Source organism: Sitodiplosis mosellana, unplaced genomic scaffold, assembly GCF_009176505.1.
Source record: "Sitodiplosis mosellana isolate CC-2019 unplaced genomic scaffold, AAFC_SMos_1.0 Smas_scaffold_6181, whole genome shotgun sequence".
NCBI classification, from domain to species: Eukaryota; Metazoa; Arthropoda; class Insecta; order Diptera; family Cecidomyiidae; genus Sitodiplosis; species Sitodiplosis mosellana.
Genome location: NW_022601422.1, coordinates 4,497,111 through 4,507,992, shown reverse-complemented (window position 1 = coordinate 4,507,992; position 10,882 = coordinate 4,497,111). Strand labels below are relative to the sequence as shown.

Below are 10,882 nucleotides of genomic sequence, written 5' to 3'. Positions count from 1 at the left end.
CTACCTGCTCGAGAAATGTCGGCAAAGACAACAAAAACCATCAGATCGCTCTATCATTCATTAGACAGACAAATGAAGCGAATGAAAAAGACAGCGTCTAACCAATAATGCTGATTTACTGGTCGACGTAAACGAATTCATTTAATTTTCACATTGTGAACGAAATTGGGCTCGTGTATTGTGTCTCTCTTTCTCTCTTCATTTTGTGTTAAAGTGACTCGAAAATGATTCATTCGTTAAGTTTTTGACGCATGCCGTTCCAAAAAAAAAAGAGCAAGCAAACAAGTCAACCAACCAAGATAACGGCTGATCTTCTTCGGAAACAACAGTTTGAGTGTTGATTAGCCACAACCGAAATAGTCGAATAAAATTTGAATTATTTTTGGCGAAATAGCAAAGTTTTCATTCCAAATAGAATCGGTCGATATGTATGAATACGGCGGCACATGGAGTTGTGAAGACAAGCGAAAAAAACAAACACTTGCGACTACTATCACTTACTATGACTTATTGCGATTATTATTACAACGAACACATAAGCATTTGTGTTATACAATATTTTCCCTTGACAATCATTGGATCACCAACAATGACCAACGGACATTGGATATGAACAACAAGCGGCTTACAACGTAATAGAGACGATAAAAAACACCACTTTCCAGCGATAAACATCCAAAACAAGCACTAAAATGTGCATCAATATCAATGACGATTTATTATGCTGCCTTTCCATTGAGATGTCTGATCTATAAATCACGAATGACCGTTAGACTCCATTTGCTGCCGCCAACTGAACTAAATAGATTGTGAGGCGTCGACAGCAATCGAATTGCATCGTTGTCGACTGAAATTATAGACGTTATATAGGCTTTCTAGTTGTTTATCTCTCGAAATGGACAATTTAAACGGTTAATTTGTGTGTTCGGCGCTCGAGTGAAAAAGTGAATTTCGTTAAATTGCAAACAGCTTTGGGTCATTTTTTGGGAAATGTTTGCAGAAAATTTGTTTCGGACACCAGCAATATCGTGAGCGAGTGTGCAAACGAAAAGAGAGTCTTTTGCTTGGCTTTGATAATGATTTTACCCTTTTCTTTGTACGTCAATTCAAATAGAAGAAACAATTTTCTTTTCAAATTTTGCCATTATTCCAAATTGAACTGACATCAAATGCACTTTTGGCAAAACGTATGTGGTTTTTTTGTTCCCTTGCAAATGATATTCATAATTGGCAACTCGGAAGAGACATGTAGAGGCGAACATTTTCGAATGATTTGCAACATGCACACACGACGCAAAACACATAATTTGTGTAATTTTCTGTCGCACGTCGTTTTTGTCATTGTGTACATTGGATGCGAACGCGAAGAGTACTTGTGCTCATCATAGATGTGTATGCAAGATTTGTGTGTTTGTAATATATAAATTACATTTGGCAAATGTATTTTGCTATCTGAATGCGCTCCGAGACTGTGTATGCTTTTCGGTACCCTAGCGCATATACACCACACATATGAACGTCAAAAAACTATGAAAATAACAAAGCAACGCAAAGTCTATATGATTCGTATCCACATGACACAAACGTGTAGCGAACAGTGAGAGAGTGTGTACACCAATCGAGAGAGCAAGAGCTGGCACTCAGTCGGGCACATGGTTTGTGCCAATAGGTGAAAGCAAGCGAAACAGAGACACACAATGAAAAATAAATGAAAATGTGGTGAGTAGTGGGAGCCATGAGTATAAAACCGGCATTAATTGACTCAACTATTTCAGTCTTTTGAAAATTATTGTAGCGTATCCATCGAAAGTACACTCACTCACTCATTTATTTTTCGTTTCTTTTCTCATACACTCTCTTCCCCAAGAGCTGTATATAGATATTTCAAATTGTGTTCGGATTTACTTTCTTTTTTTTCGTAACGTTATTTTTTTTTCTGTATTGTTTGCTTCATTTCGTCGTCGGCGGACAACAACAACAACAACAAATAAAAAACAATAAAACACTCTCGTCAAGAAGGAAGAATTAAATTTGCAAAATTTCTACAATCAACGAACCAACCAACAAATACGAAACGAAAACAAAACGGTTATTTTAGTCGAACTTTTTCTTGTCAACGAATTCAAAGTTTTGTGCAAAACAGTATCATCAATTTCAGTTCAGAAATGCAAATGCGGTGAAACCCACAGAAGTGAACATTCAAAGACACGGTGAGAAGCGAGAAGAAAAAAACTGCACTCGAAACAACAACAACAATTTAAGAAAAAAAAAAATAGGTGAATTTACGAGTCGAGCAAATCGTCTTAATTAAATTGTAAACACCGCGGAAGATGCCAGAAAAAAAGACCGATAAGATTTCCTAAAATCAATTCAGTTAATTTAATTTAAAAAAACAAAACAATAAAAATAAAACAAACTAAAACTGCGCTTGTTACGTTAAAAGTTAAAACCAACAAAGAATTAGTGTCTGCTCGATTATCAAATAGACTTTTCGACAGATAAACGATACTTAAAATAGCGTAGAGAAAACAAAACGACAAAAAATAGCACCATACAAACTAACGGGCGTCTCATTGTCAAACTTTATAAACGGTTACATACAGTGTGTTTCTAAAGTAATCTATTGACTCAAATCCTAATTTCTGTGGCCTCTTGTGTGAACAAACAGTGAAATAACACGAGAGAAACAAAAAAGAAACAAAACAACAACAGCAAACTACTGCTACACAAAAATAAACGGACAAAAAAAAGCTGAAATAAAATAAAACGATATTCCATTCGAAATACCGAAAATTTAATATAAAAAAAAGGAAAGCACTCGCGGAGAAAAAAAAAGAAAGTATTTTTTTTTAAATTTCATTCGCAGTTTTCCTCACACAGAAACACAACAACGAGAGAGATACTCGGTGACTATACGTTCATACTGAACTATTGCGCGAAAACAAAACAACAATGCAACAATAGTAAATAGCAGTAAAGTGTAAACGGTATAAAAAAAAAATACAGAGGCGAAAACACTTTCATTGAAATCGGCGCATATTTTCTGAAGGAAGAAAATATATACACGAATTAACAAACAAAATAAAACGACAGAAAGAAATTTCGACCCCGAAAAAAAGATTAGAAAAAAAACCACACAACAACTCAACGAAGTAAAAAAAAAAAAAGACAAACCTAACTAAATAAAAAACAGCAACCGTGTGATAGTTTTGTGAAAGTACATAGAAAGACAATAACATCGAATGAATAGAGAACAGTGATTCGTTCGGCGGATAAAATAACTGAACTCTAAATATTTATACGGGGCGAAAGAAAAATTGGATTCGGATATATCGTTTAGAATAGGCGAGAAAAAAAAAATTGCATACCAAAGGCAAATACAGGCTTAACTAAGCGACAAGTCCAACACGAATCACATCGCATCGCATTGACTAAATTAAGGCATTTTCAAACAAAAGGAACAATCCATACATGCAACTCAGTTGATTGATCACTTCTGTGTGAATAAGTCAAGTACAACTCACACTTGCATATATCGATATATCGGTGAATAGATCGATCGAGAGAGCTGATAGAACAAATCCGTTCAGATAGATTCTCGTTGCAAAACAAGAGACTCAATTTAAAAAAAAAACACCAACAACCAACAAGACAGCAAATATGTCGTCAACACAACAACAAAAGTCAGTTGATCTAATCGAATTCAGTAATAATTCGGACAATATGGACGTGCTGGAGAAGCCAAACACTGGTGTCGTTCAAAAAATGGTCATGAGCGGTACAGCATCTGCATCACTAATTGCAACAGCTGTCGCCAAACTAACAACGAGCAGCGTCACAACAACGACTCCGTCCACCGTTTCGGTAATAAATAAAAGTGAAAGTGATTCAACTACTGACTCACCACCATCATCCAACCAAAAATTGGACAATGTTGGTGCTGATACAGTAATGAATTCGACGACAACAATAACAACAACCACGATAGCAGCACCTCAAACGATTCCACCAATTCGGACACAGGTATGCATTCCATGAGGTCTTTATATCTAACTATCTCTCTAATATATTTTGGCTTAATTCATCATACACACACAGGGAGAGAGAAATAAAAGAAGAAAGAAAAAAAGAGATTTGTGCTCACTTCAATTAACAATACAGTTTCCCTCGACATATCATATCGCTTCAAGCATGCTCCATTTCCAGTCCATTTCAGTTTCGGTTTCGCTTTCATTGCTCTTGCTCGCGGTGAATGTTTACTTATATATATATAAATATATATTGTGTTTTGTTCTCTTTTTGGGCAATCAAATGAGGCAAACGAACAGCCGAACGTTCGACACTTAAATGTTTCTGCTGTTTTCGTCGTTCGATTCGTTTCGTTCATTCGCTCAATTCATATTTCTCTCTCTCCTCTCTCGTTCTCTCTCTCTCTCTCTTCTCTTCTTTTTTCATTATTCATTTTTTTTTCTTTCGCATGTAGTATATATTTCACGTACCGAAAATATAGCCAAACCGTTTTCATGCATATCGAATGAATGCCGATTGATTCAAGTTTTGTGTACGTAAACGTGCGTACGATATTATTTATAAGCGAAACGCTTAATTTTCTGTCTGAATCTGGCCTTTCATTCGATCAATTTCAGCTCGCGCACGCTCACACATACTGTGCATTTCATACATTTACTTTGTACTAGTACATAGGACAGTGTCGATTTATAAGGCGCGACTCTTTTTTTTTCTCAGACAATTTTTCTTTTTCGTTGACGTCGACGTTGTTTTTTCTCTGAACAAAAAAAAAAAACAGCAACATTTAGATCTACTTAATTCCATTCATTACATTATGTCATTCTTTTCTAACACGCACGCACATTCAACTCCCTAAAGAGTCAAATGAAAAATCTGCGGCTGCTGTGATTGCTGCTTGCACCAACAACAACAAAAACAAAAACGGCACGAACAATTTTTAAATTGCCAAGAATATATGAGCGCAAATTTAAAGTCTGTCCCGCTCCATCTTAAAAACAAAACTACATAAATATTTCGATCGACAGACACGTTGCAGTATTTGTGAACTCTGACAAACCGATATTGGCTTGAAAATTAATAATATCGTGTTCAAGGGGCAAACCAGAGAACTTTTAAAATCGCTTCACATCGTCAATGTGCTACCCCTTAAACCGATTTCGATGCGACCTTGAGAGAAAATGTACAAAGTTTCCGCGGAAAATTGCTTACAAAACAGAATTTCCATGTGAACTTATTGCGTTCTTGTGTAGAATGCAACAATTTTGACGAGAATTTCATGGCAAAAATGTCGTTGCAAAAGTTTCGGAAGATTTTAAGCAGTAGCATGTGTCGCTGAATGAACATGTCGAGCGTGACACACACACACACGCGCGCGCGCTCACTCGCTTGCGTTTGGAGTACAAGAGCATTTGGCATACATGTTTCTTGTGACGATAATTGCTGTGGTACAGTTCCAATCAAAACTGATCGAATGAATAAATTTAAAACCTTCAACAACAAAATGTTCGCATAAATTTGCACTTTTTATTTACGCACCCGAATCAAACGAAAAAGCGTACATAATGTAAAGCATGTGTTGAGCAAACAGCATTCGCAGCAGCAGCAGCAGCAGCAGACACACAAAATAGCTATAAATCGCAGCACAAACCGAAACTAGTTAGCTAAAATGAATCCGGTTGAGGCTGCGTTTGCGAGCGAGATATTCGGTGTGTATGTGAAACGAATTTGAATCTAAATGGGACACATTTTTGATCTATTATTTAGCGAGAGCTAGTTGATTGCATGCAGAGGTGTTTGTTAAATATCATTTAAATGAAATGCATTAATGGAGAGAAAAAAAAAGAGGCGCGTGCGTGCGCGCACTAAATTCGCGATTCGATTTGCGGATGAGATACATATATCGTTCACTCTACATTACTCATGCACAATTGCACATACACACACACAATATTATCATTTATTTCTATACCAATTGATTAAATTTTATTTGGTTTTGTTTTTTGTTTGTTATTTTATTTGCAGGATCGTTTATCTGCTGAGGCGAAAGAGTCGGAGACATCTGATTTTTCATCGGGCTCGGATAGTGACAGCGACAAAGTCAATGAGTGTGAAAATACCATAGCATACATTCGAAATGTGTCGAAGGCGTATCTAGAGGAGATGCATGAGGTGCCATTGTCAAATACACCAATCGATGTTGAAACCGAGCAAGAGGAAATCGAAGAGGTTGATCATTTATCGCCATTGATTATGGACAATCACACCGTGTTGGAGCATCGTGAATTGTTCAAGGAAAGTTTGAACAATCTGAAGGAATTCCATCCGGGTGCTTCACATTTTCGCACTTCGGCCCTAAATGAATCAAAGGATTCGTCCATTGACAGTGATAGTCGTTTATCATTTGAACGGCGCCGTGATTCCAGCGGTTCGGCACACCATGACTATAGCTCGGATGCGGTGTCGTCCGATGAGAATGCCAAAGATTCGTGTGATGTACAACAATCGATGGAAAATTCACATAGCAAAGAGCATCAAATCAAGAGCGATGACGAAGACGACGAACCCATTGAAATTCCAACGGATGATATGGCCGAAAAAATTGTCACACAAGTGGAATTCTATTTCTCCAACGAAAACATTTTGAAAGATGCATTCTTATTGAAGCACGTTCGTCGCAACAAAGAAGGTTTTGTTAGTTTAAAATTGATTTCAAGCTTCAAACGAGTGCGCCAATTGACAAAAGACTGGCGTGTCGTTGGCTATGCCATTAAATTGAAAAGTAAAAACATTGAAGTCAATGATTTGGGCACGAAAATTCGACGTATCGAATCATTGCCCGTATTTGATGAGACGATGCCGTCGCGTACAGTTGTCGCCATCGATTTGCCAATGGACAAGGTTACCATTGAAAAGGTGTCGGAAATCTTTTCGAAATTCGGTGAAATCGCATTGATTCGTATCTTACATGCGGGCGGACAAATTCCACCCGACGTAAGACAATTCATGAACAAATACCCCGAATTACATCAGAAAGAATGTGCTTTCGTTGAGTTCACCGAATCAAAATCGGCACGCAACGCAATGTCCGTGGAAACGAACGGTGGTATGCATCTCTATGAAATGGTTGCACCGAAAAAGAAAACTGGTAAAAAGGCTAGTGTATCGAAATTGATAGAAAGCTATATTTATGCGAATACCACGCACTCGGATAGCGAACGGAATCGCACACCGGTGAATAATGCCGATTTCAAGTTGCGTCGCAATAGCTCCAATTTTTATGTGAAACCGGAGCATGTGTGCAACAATTTATCACCACAAAATTCACAATCGGTGTCACCAACGTCAATGCATCATCGGGAATCAGTGCAAAGTCCACGGAAGTATTCATTCAACAATGAGAATTGCGAACACTTTGGCCGACGCTTGAGCAACACAATGATGGGCTCAAATGATCTGTCACGCAAATATTCAAATTGCTCGGAAGGCTATTCCAGTTGCTCCGAAATATCACGACGAACATCAAACTGTTCGGATAATTCACGTCGTACATCAAACTGTTCGGATGCACCAATGTTCAATCGACGCATGTCTGGCTGCTCCGATTTTTGCGTATGCTCACGCCGTTCGTCACAATGTTCGGACCAATACCGCCGAATTTCACAATGTTCCGATCACAGTCGCCGTTTCTCAAATGCTTCCATGAACTTTGACCGTCGCATGTCCAATGGATCCGAAGGTGGCCGACGAATTTCATTCGACGGTGATTACGATCGTAAAATGTCCATTGGCAGCAATGGATGTGATCACTATCGAAAAATTTCCGGCACATATGATTCAATGTCACGCAAATATTCAAATGGTGATCTACGAAAAACGTCCGTTGACTCCGGCTATGAGCGTAAATTCTCAAACGGTTCCGATTACGGTTCATCTCCACGATCGAGGAGCAACAGTTTTTTAATCAACAAAAGTGAAAATCTTGTTAGAACTCCCATCGGTCCAGACGGCAGCAAAGGATTCTCAACGACGCGAGCACGTAAAGTCGGCCAAGTCGTTGTTCCCGTGTAAATAACCTTACGTACTCGCACTTCACACACTCTTCTCTCGCCCTCTATGTGTGTGCGCAATATCTTTTTCGTTCTTTTCTTTATGAATTTTTCGTCATTTTTTTTCTTTTGGCTTAATTTAATTTTATACTTTAATTTATTCTACTATACCTAACCAACAAGGTTGAGAAAAAAAAAATCGATCAAAGATCGATTGAAAAGGCGAAGCAAGATGATATACAAATATGCAGAAAATTCAAGTGGATTTTTTTTTTTTTTAAATCTAAAAATCGATTTGGATAAGATGTTGGAAGAAACAAGTAACCAACCAACACATGCAACTCTTGGATACTTACAAATTAGGTTTATCGCTCTCAGTTTTTAATTCCGACAAATTTTTAACGATTAGAATTACGATAGTTTATTGTACGATGTGTATTCTTCAGAAGAATAGAAGAATCTCTTCTGTTAACAAAAAGGAACTCAACTAAGCTCGCCACCGACACAGGACAGGTTTGTGGCATTTTGAACAGGCAGGAATTGAAGAAAAAATAACAAGCAAAACCGTTTATTTAGTTTTATTATAATATACACGATAGATAAGTAGATTTGAAGAAGAAGATGAAGAAAGAAATGAAATCGAAGAATATTGAAACATCGAATACGCTGTGAAAACCTAAACAAAAGAAAAATATTATTACCTAATTATTAGAATATGAGATTTGCATGGACAAAAATGCCAATCAAGCCAATCGATAGAATGAAATGTGTTTTGTGTCTGACACACAATGTACTGTAAATAAATATGTGGCCTTTTTTTTCTCGATACTATCGTAAATCAAATTCACGACACTTTCGATAAATCGAAATAGCAATTTTCAGCAATTAAACACAATCTTTGCAAATACACTAATACTTCAAAAAATTAAAAAAAAAAAAATAAAAATCTAGAGAACGGAGAGAGCATTTACAGTATTCGAACTGCTCATTGACACAGTGAATCATTGAGCGAATCAATACTAGGAACAAAACGTTTTGATTCAATATGGGAAAAAGAGTGTTTAATGAAAAATAACAACAACAACGACAACATACTTTTTTTCCCTCTCATTAAAATTAAGTTTAAGTGATTGAAATTGAATTGGGTTCGTTTAGAACTCATTATATCGTATCATAGCAGATAAATATTTTTACTTAGGTGAATTGTAAATATTTACAGTTAAACAAATAAAAAAAAAATTGATAAAACAAAAGACGAAATCTGGTGTTTTAAGTGTTAATCGATAGAATGAGAGAGAAAAAAAACGGGGCTTTACTTTCTGGCAATATTGAAATATGTAAATATCAAGCACTCGCTCCAATATTTACGGAAGTTCGTGATTGAGAGCTACACGAGATGATTATAAATCACATTGTCTATGGCCATTTCCGGACTAGTTTGCATTCAAATAACTCTGTCGAATATGCTTTCTCAGCAAATCATTCTCAATTATCCCTCTCTCGCGGTCCAAATGAATACGCGTCATTTTGAGTGTTTTGTTGCGCTTTTACGCATGCGATTTTTCATCGCACATAGTTTTTTTTTCATAGCTGAAGGTGAGCACAAAACAAGTCTATACACATATATTGCATATAGTTTTTTCTTTTGCTTCTCTCGATTTAATTATTCTGTGTTCATTGCATTCTCCGTATTTATCGTCTTGTTTTCACGGTCAAATGATAGAGAATTCCCCGAATATATCGCAAACGCACAAACAACGGACTCTAATTGTATTGACCCATTTTTTCAGTTGTTGTTTTTTTTTCGTGAGCTATTGTCGTCACATTGAAGACGTTTAATATTTTTGAAGTTGGCGCTATTTCCGTTGGATGCCGCTTTGCTGATTTGCTTGACATTTGCTGCTGTCATACTGCTGCCAACTTCACTTCATTCGCGTGAAAAACAAAGTCTTTTGTCATAATATTCGATTAATAAAAAAAAAACACTATTTTGAGTCATAGTCATTGAAACAAAGTGTGTAGTGTCAAATTAAAACCGAAAACAAATTGGTCGATTTGGTTGTGACAATATTGAATTTTAAAAGCAATCACAATGCAAGACAACCATCCCGAATTGTATGAAGAGGTGAAATTGTATCGAAATGCACGGGAACGTGAAAAGTATGATAACGCAGCTGAATTGTACGCATTGATAAATACACTGCAAAACCTGGAAAAAGCCTACATTTGGGATTGTATCACTCCACAAGAGTACACCGCATCATGTTCAAAGCTATTGGTGCAATATAAAGTGGCCTTCAAACAAGTACAGAGCGACGAATACCCAGTAAGTAGTTGAGTTGCTTTCAAAAATTGGTAGCAATGAATGATTACTATTTTGGAACAGGAAGAATGGATAAAAAATAAGCCATTGACATTCAATTGATCTTTTTTTTCTTTACACAGACAGTGGACGCCTTTGTGAAGAAATTTCGGCTGGACTGTACGGCCGCATTGGAGCGCATCAAAGAAGATCGCCCGATTACGATCAAAGACGACAAAGGAAATACCAGCAAATGCATTGCCGATATTGTGTCGCTGTTCATTACACTAATGGATAAATTACGTTTGGAAATCAAAGCCATGGACGAATTGCATCCGGAATTGCGTGACTTAGTCGACACAATGAATCGCTTATCATTGATTCCGTCTGGATTTGAAGGCAAGGAAAAGGTTACCAACTGGCTTAACACACTGAACGCGATGCAAGCGTCTGATGAACTCAGCGAATCACAAGTTCGGCAAATGTTGTTCGACCTCGAAACTGC

General features: G+C 37.0%; 2 protein-coding genes across 2 annotated transcripts; both read left to right on the top strand.

The window, feature by feature from the left end:
• The first annotated feature begins 1,766 nt into the window (after positions 1 to 1,766).
• Positions 1,767 to 8,767, top strand: LOC129576352 (uncharacterized). The gene is made up of 2 exons (XM_055461304.1): positions 1,767 to 4,023; positions 6,052 to 8,767. Exons 1-2 carry the CDS (start codon positions 3,661 to 3,663, stop codon positions 8,095 to 8,097), a joined length of 2,409 nt encoding a protein of 802 aa, XP_055317279.1. The 5' UTR covers positions 1,767 to 3,660; the 3' UTR covers positions 8,098 to 8,767.
• Positions 8,768 to 10,000: 1,233 nt separating this feature from the next.
• Positions 10,001 to 10,882, top strand: LOC129576353 (vacuolar protein sorting-associated protein 28 homolog; the record flags this gene model as incomplete). The annotated part of the gene is given in 2 exon segments (XM_055461305.1): positions 10,001 to 10,401; positions 10,521 to 10,882. Coding segments are annotated over 2 exon segments (596 nt in total), but the record flags the coding sequence as incomplete, so codon positions are not given.

Excerpts from the sequence above, each read along its gene's own strand:
- LOC129576352 (XM_055461304.1), top strand. The coding sequence starts at position 3,661 with ATGTCGTCAACACAACAACAAAAGTCAGTTGATCTAATCGAATTCAGT. Across the intron at positions 4,024-6,051 it reads TTCCACCAATTCGGACACAG|GATCGTTTATCTGCTGAGGC; the intron begins GTATGCATTCCA and ends TTTTATTTGCAG.